The sequence below is a fragment of the Artemia franciscana genome, chromosome 9 (genome assembly GCF_032884065.1).
Source record: "Artemia franciscana chromosome 9, ASM3288406v1, whole genome shotgun sequence".
Classification (NCBI taxonomy): domain Eukaryota; kingdom Metazoa; phylum Arthropoda; class Branchiopoda; order Anostraca; family Artemiidae; genus Artemia; species Artemia franciscana.
Genome location: NC_088871.1, coordinates 17,899,622 through 17,914,811, shown reverse-complemented (window position 1 = coordinate 17,914,811; position 15,190 = coordinate 17,899,622). Strand labels below are relative to the sequence as shown.

The window sequence follows — 15,190 nt, the reverse complement described above, 5'->3', positions numbered from 1 at the left end:
TCAATTTGGAGGGCTCAACTTTTATAAAGATTTTACTTATTCATCCAGTTTAGTTTAAACTTTTGCACGACTTTAAAAAAGCAACATCTGAGAGAGAAAAAGAGTCAACCAATCAACCACCGAACACAGACCCCCACAAGAATAGCATACAACAAGTTTCTACACCCTCGGCATGAAAAATAAAAAAGAATAATTTAAGTGCTGTTACAGTTTTTACTTTTGTTTATTTTTGCTGGTGATTGTTTCAAAATGAAACATTGAAGTTGCCCTAGGAAATTGTGCAAAGTAATTATCTCCATAAACTATCATAATATGTATCTAATTCAAATTTGTTGCTTTTCTTTTTCAACTTGGTCCGCGGAAATAAGTTCTTGTGTGTGCCCTATATTTAGGTACCTGACTAATCATTTTAACAGATTAAGTCGTGTGGCAATATTCGCAAAACCGTAGTACCTTTTCTATTGGAAGTAAAAAGTGAGGATAAAACACAAAATCAGTAGATATTATGCAATATAGTGGAAATCCTCAGCCTCCTCCCGAATTCCTTGTTGAAAATAATTCTATAAGATTTGAACTTTGCCTAGATAACTAAAAAGTTGAAAGCAAGATAGGAGACGGAAAACCTTAAGTTCAAAACTGATATTTAACATGTTAAGACCATTTCTATCAAACTGCTTATGGTAGTTAACAATTAGTGAAGGGAGACATTTTCCAATAGTAACCGACGAATGTTATTTCAAAAGCAGTATTTATTTCAAACAGTATAATTTTTAAGCTGGTCCCAAATTTACAAAATGTAGGAAGCCTAAAGCTGCTAATCAAAAGTTCATAGCCTAATTTCGTAAAGGGAGGAAAACACCCACCGGATGTAGAAATACATTAATGAAAGGTAGATTATTCAATTTAGTATGTCCGAGAATAGTATGTCCCTAAAACGGAGATGTCAATTATTTGCCTAAAAAAACGAAATATCGTTTTTTTCTAAAGGCGATCATGGAGCCGTAGTCATTTTTCTTCTTTTTTCCAAGGAAGATCATGTCAAACCATTAATCATAAACCAGAGAATTCGTTTGAATTAACCTTTGAGTTCTGTCCCCTTTTTAAATAAAAAAGAAAGAGAGAGAAAAAGAGAGAGAGAGAGAGAGAAAAAAAAGAGAGAGAGAGAGAAAGAGGGAGATAGAAGAACGCTTAAGCGCCTTAACGGCCAATTTGCGCTGCAATCACAAATTGCTGGCGTGGCAGGACAAAAATCCAAAAATCACGTCACAAAGCACAAGACCAAGATTTATGGTTTAGCTCTTTGTGACGTGCTTTTTTGGATTTTTATTTGAATGTGAGCTTTATTTTTGTCTGTTTGTTCTAGCGAGTGTATTATCTTTGTTTTTTTTTCGTATTTTGATTAAGCTAGTTTTTTCTATTATTTTCTACTGTAGATATAGTCCCCAAAGCCCTGCCGAAAAGGCTTCAACGCGCCAACGCCACCACTGTACGGTCGGCGGTGGCGTGCCGCCGCAAATTTGAAGAGCGGAATTATTTTCTGAGATTATCAAGAAGCTAATATAATGCAAAATCTAATATATAATGCTACATGCAAAAATTTTGGATCCCCTCAAAATATTTTGTATTTTCTGATCAACAATGGACTTTAGATTATCATTCGCTTGTTTCTGTTCTCTTTGCTACAATGTAATACTTTCTAATTAAAATTAGTTTCGACTAGCCATGATATTCCTCGAATACCTTATTTATGAATGCTTTACAATATCCAAAAAAGGCAGCTATTCTACAAAATCCTTAGAACAAGATTTTAACGTATGTACATGCTTCTTTTTTACATATGCACATGGAAGCATGTACAAAGTGGAAGAACTAAAATTATGAAAAAAATTCTTTGTCTTCCTAACAACCTTCTCAAAAAAAATTAGAATTTAAAACTGAGATTAATTCCTTAATTTTTTTTTTTATTTATATTAGGCTCATGACGCTGATGCTCAGTTGCCCATTGTGCAGGTTGCAGATCATCTGTCTCTTATGTTACCAAGATATGAATGATACAGTCCCTGAGAATGAATTTGCCCACAAGATGGAATGCAACATAGAGTATGATGCCAAGTAATTATTCAATACAAAGGCCCTCTGGCAAGTGTTCTGTGTAATTACTGGGAAACAAGGTCTCGCTCTAGACGATGAGGAATATGAACTGATGCCTGACCTTTGCTTTCTACTATCAAATTTTCTACTACAGTTGGGGCTTTTGAGCAACCAAATGATAGAAGCTGTATTTTGATTCTAGAAGAAAAGATGAAAAACATGTTTGCCTTTCACTTCCCATCTCATGGTGCCAGCTGCACTTTTTTGACTTCGAAACACTCAAGATAAAAGAAACTGATGAGCATCTGAACCTTCTTGATGGTTCACTGACAAGAAGGGAATTCTTGTTCAAAATGGTTAAGACTCTAGTACTAGTGATTGATGTAAGGTACTTTATCACAACTCCTGTGAACGGAATTTTTCCAATCAACCCTCCAGGTCCCTCCACTTCAAATTGTGGTAAGCATTTTAGTGCAGTAGAAATTCTTTTGTACAAAAAGGAGAGGGCCCTTGAAAAACATGAAAGGAGGTTGTAATCTCTCGTGCTGTCAGTGGATCAGCTGCCCCAATTAGTTGTGTGAATATGGTTAGTGGATTTTTTCAGAAGAGGAGAAACTCTAAATTTCCTCATTATCATACATAAAAAAAGGAGGATGCTTGATCATATAAATGTGTGAGAGCGATGATGCAGAACAGGATGAAAATGATGATGTGATTTGGTGTAAAGTCAATTTATATCTGGCCTTGGCGGCCCAAGCCAGGAGTTAAAAAGATCCTGTCCTAGTTGATGCAATCCTTCCAACCATTGCCTTCTGAAAAATATATTCTATTCAGCTATCATGGATTGCAGCTTTTGCAAAAAGACTTCTATCGTAGCCGGCAACACGTTCCGCAGCAGAAAGAGTTTTGAATGGTGGTGGACTAATTGTCACTACTATGCGTTCTATGTTGGCTCCACACCGTGTAAACAAGCTTACTTTTATGCATGGTAACTACAAACTTGTCAAAGCTTTAAAGGAAAGTGCTAGAGTTTATTTCTAGATAACTGTTGTGAAATTAATTCTGGCTCCTTAAACTCCCTGAGAATTGACAAAATAGGAAATTCAACACTTTTTCAGATTAAGTTCTGAAATTTAAAGCCAGAATTAAAAATTTATTAATATATTACGAATACATTTAATAATATAATTATAACGAATACTTTTCTTTATAAGATCTTGCCTCTTTTTATATAAAAGCTTTTCTTTGCAAAATGTTGCCTCTTATTCTTCTTACACTCAGGAAAAAACTGTTCTTAAAAAACGACATGCTAACTTTCTGAAAATTGGCTATGTAAAAAAAGAAAAAAAAGAAATCAAATATTGAATCCTATACGCTAAAGTAAAACTTTGATCTTATGGTATGCTTACCCACCATGTTCAAGTATGTCCACAACCACAGTACCTTAATTGCTCATATGGGAAGGAGAAAAAATAAGCTGTTTCATCCTCAAAGGAGTTGGTTAAAATATGTAATTTTAAAACTTTTATATTATCATATGTAAGATGACTTAATCTTGAAGCGATGAGAAATAATAGCTTCTGTAGTGTAGAAAGAGAGGGGTTGAGGGGTAGGATAGTCAAAGAAGTGAAATGCAGGTTGCAAGACCAGGAAATTCAGACATAAAGTAAGATATATACATCAGACTCCATTGATGTTACATAAATTAGCCATGGATTTATGGTGCATGTAAATTTGTTTAGTTCAAGTTTTAGAGCTTAATTTGAATTAAATTTTAAGTTACCCATTTTGTCGGATTCATTCAATTATCAGGCAGTTTAAGGTCTCGCTGTCCATCATTTGAATTATAAGAATGTTTGAAAAATTAAAATTGATGTCTTATGCTTATTTTGTCCGAGGTTTAGGATATGGTAATGAAGATAAAAGGAATTGTGGACCAAATTCCGATCAAACCTGATACCGATTAAGTTTCCAAACCTTAAGTTTCCAATTTAATTATCAGAAACTCGATCAACTGACGGCGCGGCGCCGATCACTTTTCGACGTCGCACCACCAAAAAAATTCGCGGTGGCTGGCGGCGTGCCGCCACTGGCGTAATTGTATCAGCCGCCGCCAATTTTTATTTCAGCACGACTTCGGGGTCTGCGTTGATAAAGGCTTCCCGAACCTGGAACGGAAACATTCGGATTTTTTATTATTTAAAGTTTGTCTGCCCAGTGTCTTATTTAAAATATTACATCCGTTTTTCTATTTCTTCGTTTGTTTGACTTTGAAAATGGAAAGGTAGCGTGGTCTAAGAAACTATTTAGCAAAGAATTCTTTCCTCGGCTTCCTCTATTATTTAACGAGAACGTTACTATCTGTTATGCAACAGACGAAAGACAGCATCGGTTTTCGAGAGCTTCATCCACTTTCCTTTCCACGCCACAGCAAATAATTCTTTTTTCAACTTCCTCTATAATTTAATACTTTACAGGAGAACCCAATGTTATTATTTGGTATCTATTCAAAATAAAGCTTTGGAATATGCAAAGTTCATATTAGTGATCGATTTATCGTAAAAAAAACGAAGTCTCCCTAAAAGGAGTAAAAATAACCTTTTTCGGGAGACTTCTTTTTCGAGGTTATTCCATTTAACGTCAGACTTCTTTTTCTCATTATTTATTATAAAGCCCTTAATTGTGCTAATTTGTTAACTATACAACCGTTGTATTAGCTTACCTTTGCACTTGGAGAAAATTGCTTCTCAATGGAGGCAATTGCACTTGCACTTGGAGAAAATTGTTTGTCAGCCAACACGATTAATCCAAAAAAAAACTTGAAGAAAACCAATGCTTATGTAAATACTAACTTACCTCCTTTATATTCGTAAAAATGGCAGAGTATCAGAGCCAGTCAGTAACCAAAATGATTTAGAGCCTTCTCATATCTGATCTTACTCAAGATTAACGTCAAAAGTAACGATTTAAGTATTGACTATGTTGTCTTTGTATCGCAAAGAAATTACCGAAGAATAAGAACTAATGTTTCAACACTGGCAGATCCAGGGGGTCAAGCGGAGGAGGGACCCCGCCCTCAAAGATTTTTTTTGGCGCCCTCATTCCGTGTTTTTTCACTCTCTTTTTTTTTAAATAAACTGTCAATTTGGTCAATAAATGGCGTCCTTGTCACATTGCCCCCCCCCCCCAAGATTTTGCTCTAGATCTGCTTTTGTGCTTCAGTCATCAATTAATGAATAGATCAGTAGTTTTCCTTTAAGGTTTATTGTGTGAGTTCTCTTGTCTGAGTTTTGGTACGTTATTTTTCTGCTCTCCTACTGTTCTAATATATCAGTGAAATACGAAAGTTTTCTATTAATCCGCAATTGAGATTCAGTTCTATCCATCTGCCTAATTAAAATTTCAAGATTGGCAGACAGTATTTTTATATTAAAATACTGTCGAAAATCGTTGAAAAGACATTCTTCCTATTTTCTAAGCAAGTTTAAGACCTTCTCTAAGTAAATGTCTAAGTAATAGAATAGTTCTGACCCGGTGAATGGATAGAGCCATGATTAATGAATCCAATAACATCCAGTGCCTTGCCTCTTTTGGTGCTATTTACAGTTGCAGGCTTGTCCAAAAATTGCTTGTTTTTGAGGGAACATACACCTTAAGAACTTAACATCGGCTTAGTTCTTCGGATTTTAGCGCCAAGATACTGAATTAACTTTCAACTTTGTACTTGAATAGGACGTAAAGTAAGTTAAATTACTTAAACATAAGACTGTACATCACATAATCATTGAATACAGACACCAAATACCAGTGCTGCATTTCCCTATCAAAATTGCACTTTTATAGCAGTTGGCCAAAAAGGCACTAATCTTAGTGCCCTTTAAGCTTAAATACTTAAAAGCTTAAACTTGTTGAACTCAACCCATCACTATTTGTGAATTGATAAAATGCTATGTATCTCTTATTAAGCTCAGTCAAATTCTAGAGAGACAAAATCAATTACACATGTCAAACTTACGAAAAACATTTGACAGATGAAGCTAGTACAATTTTTTTGTCGATTCGGCAACTTCGTGATCCTCCAGTAACTCACATCCTCTAGTAAAGTCTTACACATTACCAAAAATATCTACCTCTTACAAAATCACCTTTTTTCTTGCATTCAAAAAGGCCTACCTTTTTTCCTAGCACGTATAGCTATTGTGTTTTAAAGCTTTTTGTTTTATTTTTCTGTCTTGTATGCTACACCACAAATTTAATCAAAGAAGGGACATTAAATTAAATTTCTGACGACAATCAATTGTTTTAGGGTAAAATTTTATATCTTTTATTTAAAACAAATTAGCTAATTATTATCACATATAAAAATTCTCCATTTCATTGATAAATGATTTAGCAAGAAATGTAGCCAAGTCCTACTTTTGATATCTCAAGCGAAATATCATTTAAATGACTCCCAATGAAAAATTTCTGGTGAAATTAAGAGAATACAAAGAATAGGGGAACCATTCAAATGCTACGTATCTCTTATTAAATGTTTCTGTAGAATTCAGTCAAATTCCACGGAAACATGTTCAAGAATATATACCAAGCTAACAAAAAACACTTGGCTGATGAAGCTAATGCAACTTTTATTGCCTATTCGGTAATTTCATATTACGCTGTACATTCAAATCCTCCAACCAAGTCATACACATTAACCCCCCCCTCCCAAAAAAATCCCTTCAAATGATTGAAGCTACACCCAATGTTTGAAATATAACCGCCTTAACGAATTCGTTCGGAAGGGCGAAAAAAATCCCGCCTCATTTGCCCTTTATTTGAGCAATTAAGATCCCCACCCGCTCCATTTTGCTTCGTTTTATAAGCATCTCAAAATTCTGGCTCTGCACAAATTTTTTACTTTACTCAGGTTTCATTTCCATTAATTTCACTTGTCTTATCCCCTACTATTAATTTTTACCTAAACTTGCTGCCTTTACCTTTGTCCAGTTCTAGTTTATAAACTAGATTATATCCTACTATATTCTAAATTATACTATTTAACACGCAAAAAAATAAAACAATTCTCAGTTGAAATTTATTCCATCGATAAGAACATAACAAGCAATACGCAGCAACACTAGAAACGACAACTATAATACGGTATCATTTACCAAAGTAAATAATCGACTAAATATTCCGGGACGTAGTAATATAAAAAAGAAACATAAAAAAAAATCAGGCCTAAAAGCGTAGAACATTTAACTCGAATATTTTTGAAATAACAACCAATCTAATCCCACTATGCAGGCACACATCACATTGAAAGAGATACTTTAATACACAGGTACGCGATATTAGAGACATAGGAATATCAATATTACTTTATTCGACATTCGAAACATCGAAAGGGTAACTCATCTTTGAAGACTTCATGAACAGAATTGATCATAAGTGAATTGCTGATTCTGATCTAGCACATACACAGGAACTGACTACAAGAAGGTAGAAAAGGTAGAAAAACAAAAACTCAATAAAATGAAAAAGTAAAACAGTAAAAACCCATCGCAAAAGTTTTTTCGGGGAGGGGGTTGTTTGGGGGGGTACAAATTGGGGCTTGGCCTGAGGCCAATCACTTCTAGCTGCTAACGTCCTTTATTCTGACTAAAAAGAATATTTTTCACCCCCTTCGGAGAAATGCCCCTTCCACTCTCCTAAGGGCTGAGTCTTTTTCATATATGAAAGAAATTTCTATCAATGACTTGCTAAGGAGCTAAATATTTTTCAGATATTTCTGATGTGCAAGAATATAATTTAAAAATACACATAGTCTGAGACAAAATAAAACAGGAATAAAAAAAAAGGAATTCTCGTTAATCAAGAACGGTTTTGAATTTTGACTTGGAGGAAACAACGATTGGAAGTTATTTTAACTTGGAATGTTTAGGTTGGTTTTATCCTTATAGCGTTTTTTTTAATCTTTGATCTTAAATCACTTGAATTTATACACTAGTGAAAATTACGTGTATGTAGATCCCCAGAGACAGTCTTTATCTTTAGGATTTTTTTTTTTCACTAGACTATTTATGGTTAAATACTCCCGAGAAAACAGCTCTAGATGATAATTTAATACTATGTTTGTTTTAAATAAAATTATAAGACATACACGCTGTGTTTTGGTAGCAAAAAAAAACTTTCAAAAATACTATTGCTTTGAATATTGGATATATTGATGTCGCTCTCGAATATCGCGCACCCCATATAACAATGTCAATAATTTGGTAACTACCTAATACTAACAAATATCGATAGTAGCTGGAAATAAGAAATAAACCTAGGAACTGTTTCTCGGTCAATATTACTGTCAATGTCCTCCAGTCCAATCTTTGTAGGGCAAGCATCGGAATTTGAATGAGCCATCAGAACCACAAGAGAAAAGACGTCCTTCAGAGTCAATGGTAAGTGAGTTGACACCATTACTAGAAGAGTTCATCGGTCGAAAGAACCCTGTTCGACTATGCTCACCAGGCAAAGCTAAGAGCAATTCAGATGTTTCCATATTCCAAAGCTACAAAAGAATCAAATAATTATTACTGAAATAACTTAATAGTAACATATACGTTTTATTTCCAACAGAAACTACTTCTCCCGGGCAAAGCTAGGCTGTGGGAATTTGGAAGATTGTACCCATTACCCCCTCCTCCCAATGCAAAACCTGCACCAAATAAGTTTTATCAACTTTTCAATTCTTACGCAGTATTCCTCACTTCTCTTTTTAAGAATTTATTCTTTCATATGTTCTATTAAGACAGATTGTTACTATTTCAATTATTTATATTCAAGAACGATACATTTTAAACTTGAGAATAAATCAACAAGCAATATACAATCTTAATTTATACAAAAAACATATTCAACAACCTCAACATACTGACTTAAATTTCTAGATTCCAAAAATTACATCCTGGGAAAGGAAAATCCCTCAATAAATTTCGAAATTACAGAGCATTGTTGTTTATGCACTTGCCGAACAATAAGTAGTGTCTAGGGGTAATTCAAAGCTGAAATTTCGGAAGGGTAACTACCTCCCGGGAAGTTATGATGCTGGTAGACTCCAGGATGAGAATTTGAGAGAAACTCTAAAGGAACAATTGAATACTAAACTTGAGACGTTAAAATTTGGCAATATGGAAGATGGTTGGAATAATTTTAGAAAAACAATGTGTGAAGTTGCTGATGGTTTCTTAGGGAAGAAAGTTAGGGCTGCAGCTAAGAATATCAGTGAAAAAAATTTATGTTTAATAGAAAGGGGAAGGGGCTTGCAAAAGAAATATCGGAGCGATAGATCATACAAAAACAAAACTGAATGTAAAGAAAGTGCAATAAGCATTGCAATATGAACAAAGGAGGTGTGGAGTGGAGGCCATGGATAAAATTGCCAAAGATCTGGAAGATGCAGCTAGACGGCATAATAGTAAAATATTATATTGGCATGTTGTACTGGCAATATTGTACTGGCATGACAGGAATAAATTGAGAAGGAGCAGTCAATCCCGACTTTTCCTAGTTAAAGATAGGAATGGGGCCACAATTAATGATAAGGGAAGAGTTAAAGAGAGATCGCAGAACATCTTTAGAAAGTGGTAAACCGAGATATAGTTGCAGGAAAGGATATAGAGAAAAGCGAAAAAGTTTGTTTTGCCATGGATGTGAAGGAAGATTTGTTTTGTGAGGAAGAATTAGCGACAATACTAAAAGAATTAAGAAATAATAGGGCACCTGGTGCTGATATTGTGGCAAATTTGTTTCTTAAATATGGTAGATCTGAGGCTAAAAATAAGTTATTGAGAATTATGAATATGATATTTGAAAAAGGGGAAGTACCTAACAATTTTAGGAAAACCTTAATTAAACCACTGTAAAATAAAGGTGGTAAAAGGGAGCGTGTAAATTATCGAGGCATTAGTCTGGTCTCCGTAGGTGGCAAATTACTCAGTAATATGATACTTTTTAGACTGAGAAATTGCTGTAGGCAAAGTTTTAAAAGAACAGTTCGGTTTTAGAAAAGGTAGAGAATGTGTCGACCAAATTTTCACTCTTAGGTTAATAATTGAGAAGTGCCCGAGTTTTCAAACACCTTTGTTCCTCAGTTTTATAGATTATGAACAAGCGTTCAATTCTGTTGATAGAAGAGCTTTAGTAAATGTCTTATCCTCGTAATGTATACCAGACAAATACATTGATGTGATTAGTGTTATGTTCGAGAACAATACAGCTGCAGTTAAGGTAGGAAATAAGGTTAGCAACTGGTTTGTATTAAATAAGGAGTTAAGCAGGGTTGTATTCTATCCCCTTTATATGGATCATTTTGATGGACTTTGTCTTAAGGAGCAAAGGAAAGGCAATGGGAGACCAAAGAATCAAATGGGGAGGAAAAACTCTTCTGGACTTTGAGTATGCTGATGATTTAAGCATCCTAGATGAAAGTGTGAGCAAAATGGATGAGCTTTTAGAGGTTTTGCGAGTTCAGCGTGCTAGAATAGGTTCGAAAATTAATGTTAAGAAGACTAAGTCACTAAGGTTAGGAATAAGTGGAGATGAAAAAATGACGTTGGGTAACGAAAAGATTGATCAGGTTTTCAGCTTCACTTACCTTAGTATTATTATTATTAAAGACGGTGAAACCACGTTAAAAGTAGAATTGCCAAGGCTCAGGGTGTTTTTTTTTTTTTTTTTTTTTTCACAAAAAAGTTTGGAAGAGTAGGAAGATAAGTCTACAAACCAAGATTAGAATATTGGAAGCTAAACTGATGACAATGATCAAATATGGCTCTGAAGCATGGGCACTCGGAAAAGCGGATGAAGATCTTTTCCTAGATCTTTTCCAGAGAAATTGCCTACGGATTGTTCTGGGTACCTAGCTGACTGACCGTATTTCAAACAGTAGGTTATACGAAAAAATGTGGCTCATTCCCGCTTTCTGGGACTACAGTGAAGGAAAGGTTGAGATGGCTAAGGCACGTTCTGCATATGAAGGATGACTGATTGCCAAAAATTATCCTTTTCAGCCAACCATCTAGGGCTAAACGGAAAGCAGGTCGTTTTCGTCTGGGCTAAAAGATGTCGAAAAGAAAGATTTAAAGGAAATGGGAACTTCCCGTGAGGGTGTAAAAAAGGAAGCTTTGAATAGATCGGGATGGAAGTGGAGTGTGCGTAGTTGTGTTGGCCTCAGGCGGTTTGGTGCTGCGGTGAGTTACTAGTAGTAGTAGAACAATAACGAGTCAAACATTACAGGAGCAAGTCCCTTAGAATGAAATAGGCAAGTCAGCAGTGGTAATTAAAAGAACTTGTGTGACATATTTTGTAATATCAATACTTATTGATGGACTTCTGCAGCTATAGTATTCATTACGGCTATTCTATATTCTTTAATATGAGTTTTTAAAAAATTCACTTTTATCAATTAGTTTGATCAATCTTTCAGTAGGTAAGTTAAGTCTCAGGTTATAGAGGAGTTTTTAGTCGTTACAAATTCCTTGTCTCATTCAAACAAATTGTGTGAAAAAGGGGCTTATGACATCAAGTTATTTTTCCTTTATCTTAATGCTTGAACACTTATACTAATCATAGTTGTAAAAAATTGGTTGTTAATACCAGTCAAAAAGTCCAGAAGACATTTATCAGTTTTTTTCCTTCGGTAAAATCTTGTCGTTTTGTACAACACAGTTAAGTACCAAGGTTACTTTCAGTCGACAACCCTGGAAAAAGCAAGATGACTGAGTGATCTGATGTCATTTTCTTTTTAGTTTTTTCTTCTGTAGTCTGGGAGGGGAGGGGGGCAAGTTTACCATTTTTTGATTTTGTCAATCAAAATACCAAAAAAGACATTTTTTCGCCCAAAAAAGTTATTTTTGGAATCTATGGAAGGCCAAAAATATAGGGGACAGATGCCCATTGTCCCCCATCAACTGACACCGCTTAATCGTGTTTCACAGCCTCATGACAGATTCAATGAAATGTACAGAACAATTTCATAAATTAGTGGTGGTCTAGAAGAAACCATAATATAAATAGAAAGGAGCTCAAATTTATTAATATTCAGATAAAGTTGAATAGTAAAGAAAGATTAGGCAACAAAATTGCAGAATCAGAAAGCCCCTTTCGGATGTGACTAATCAGAAGATTAAGTTAAGGACAAGACACTAATTTTTTTTTAAAGCAAGCAATCGGAACATTATCCAACATTTGGGACACATTATGTTTGACAATAGGAGATAGCCCCGACCTGCCTATTTTCACACCTTCCTACACGCAATTAGAGAATTCGATTTAAGAACAGAGAATCTCCATAAAAATACTTTGAGGATGACTGATACAAAATTTAATACCCTTGGAAGCCAGAGAATAAAAACCATGAGCGTACAAAACTGAATCCATAACTCTGGAGAAACGAAGAGCACAAATACATAGGATCTCCTTTTCCAGAGCTTACATTAAAAGAGAAAAAAGAAGCCCAAAGACTTCCTGACAACCAGATCCCATCCAAAACCCAAACAGATCCGCCCCAAACTAAACACAAAAGTTTAAAAGATTAAAAGAACATTCAAGCACTAAGATAAGGTTACAAGAAACAGGTATAAGGCTATACAAGATACAACAAACAATAAAATGGGTTCTCACCAAGCTTTAAAATATGGTTGACGGTACCACAGAGGAAACAATTTCAAGCTATTGAGCAGCGTCCGGGAGACATTTAAAAAAAACAAAAAAACAAATGTTTTTTCGGAAAGTGTTCGTATTGAACCTGTGGTCGTAATGTATAGGTAGAAGGCCTTAACCGAACGAAAATTGAGCGTTTATAATATCCTTATTGAAGTAACGAACTGATTACGTCTGAGCGAGGTGCTGACTTTGTCCTTTTGTGAAAGAAAACCACGAATTTTGGCAAAATGTAATCAAGCATAAAATATGGATTAGCCAATTGATTTAAAGTTTCCAAATAGCTATTTTAATTCCCTGGTTGTCTAAGTGTATTCGTCCCTAAATGTGTATGCAATCTACACCAAAAAGTATCATTATTACAGGTTCAATCTAAACAAGCTGATCAATTTGAAAATTCAAAAAAACAAAAACAACTGTAAATGGAAAAACAACAGGGTAAAATCAACCCTTATTCGACTACTATTAATCCCATTTAAGTCAATAGATTTGGATTAAAAAAAACGGCTTTTCACATAGCATCGACAGATATAGGAATAATTTCACTCAGAGGAAAACTCATATAATACTTGATTTTCAAACTAAGAATGAATCTTACCATTCAGCCGATTGGAAAATAGACGTAATGTGAAAAGCCCACCTAGGCTCAATTAACAAACCAACTGAAGCGTTACTAAACATTTTATAGAATTATAAAGAGCGATGAGTTTCTGCCAATGATGATTACCGCGAGGAAAATCAAAACCTTTACACCACATCGCATGATAATGCTTCTTATATGTCCACTTTGATATCTCGCACTGCACAAGATCACAATCAACTAATAAACCTTCGAGAGGGAAAGAGAAAGATAGAAAGAGAAAGAGAGAAAGAGAGAGAATCAACCTTTTTTTATGCCTTTTTGTCGTTTAAAAATGTTTCACGTTACCTTGATATCACCTTCCGAAGATCCTGTGGCATAATATTCTTCTCCTGGGTCCATGGCCATAGCACGAACAGCAGCGCCATTTTCATGTCCTGTTAGGCGCTGTCGCAGCGTTCTTTGTCTTATATCCCAAACGCTCAAGTCACCTTTTTTTCCAGCTGATACAATCGTTTGATTCTTCGGTGAGTACAAGACACAGGTAGAACCAGTGTCATGAGATACGAAAGCTTAAAAAAATAATGTTATTCATATTAGGCTATACAAGAAAGCTAGCAACATACATACAAGAAAGGATTGGTTTTGATATGGAGAAGTATCCTTTGAGATACAAGCTCTCGAGGTTACGTGATTATGATTAGAAGAATCTCTCCCTTTCGGATGTAAATATTTTAGACCAGTGAACTTGTCTGGAATTGTAGGTATTACGAAAATGTAGGGTCAATTTGCAATGACCGGCATGACCGGTTTTTGTAAAAAAATGAAAACAGTATGCCATATGAAATACAGTTTATTTTATTCACTGTGGTTTTGAAATTGAATTAAGATATATTTAGAGCAATCCAACTACTTAAGTACATTGGCAAATTGCCAAAAAAAAATATTTAGTCAGTAAACTTACATTCAAGTATTGATTTGCTTTGATAGTATTGCTGCTTTCAAAGAAATTGAAACGTTCGAATGATAAAAATGAACTTGCTCCATTTTAAACCTGGACTTCTCGTTTCCAAAAATAAACAGGTTATTTACAATATCTAGGCATACACGGACATGGATTTCCTCCTTCTATTACTATTTTTCATTTTTTTTTAAATCCAATCCACTGCATTTGATAGGCAAATGATGAATCTAAAATATCTTTGAATAAGATATGGCTTAGTCTCGTAACGCGGTTTTTGTTATTTGTTTGTTTGTTTTGTTGTTTTAAATACTTAATCAGGCAAATTTGATTGACTCAAAAGTAGTCTCTATTTTTTTTATTTTTCTGTTTTGTTTAAACATTATTTGCGCGAATCACGTGTTAGTGATACTGTTAAAGATTCATGTAAAAACATGGGTAACGATTTTTCGTTCAATACCCTCCCCCCCAATACATTTAAATTTTCCAAAAAAAATACAAATTCTAATTTTTCCGGATAAGTTTCGTTTGAACCCTCCCTCCCCCCAAAAAACAAAAGACACAAGATACAAAAAGTCAACAGATCTAGTCATTAGTTTGAGACCGAGTGGGAAAAAAAAGATAAGACTAAAAACCAATGGCTGGCATACGAGCCACACATGCCAAAAGCCAGAGTTTTATGAAAAACGCAATCAAAAATCCAACTTGAGAGGAAAAAAGAACAATTGATTGCAGCTAAGCCAAAATCTTTTATGCGCGGACGTAACTAAGGAGAGGGGAGGGACTGAAGACCCAAGCCTCCTCTCCCAAAATCATAAATTTTCAGGATTCTTCAGCCATTTACTTATTCAAGTTACCGT

General features: G+C 34.8%; 1 protein-coding gene across 1 annotated transcript in view; it reads right to left on the bottom strand.

Moving 5' to 3' along the window:
* Positions 1-7,154: 7,154 nt before the first annotated feature.
* The window catches only part of LOC136030777 (dmX-like protein 1), a 72,871-nt gene continuing 64,835 nt past the window's right edge, over positions 7,155-15,190 (bottom strand). Inside the window, exons 11-12 of the mRNA XM_065709820.1 lie at positions 13,718-13,941; positions 7,155-8,638 (exon numbers count right to left, since the gene is read on the bottom strand). Of these exons, the coding sequence (XP_065565892.1) occupies positions 8,435-8,638; positions 13,718-13,941 (428 nt within the window). The 3' untranslated portion in view covers positions 7,155-8,434. The remainder of the gene's footprint in view (positions 8,639-13,717; positions 13,942-15,190) is intronic.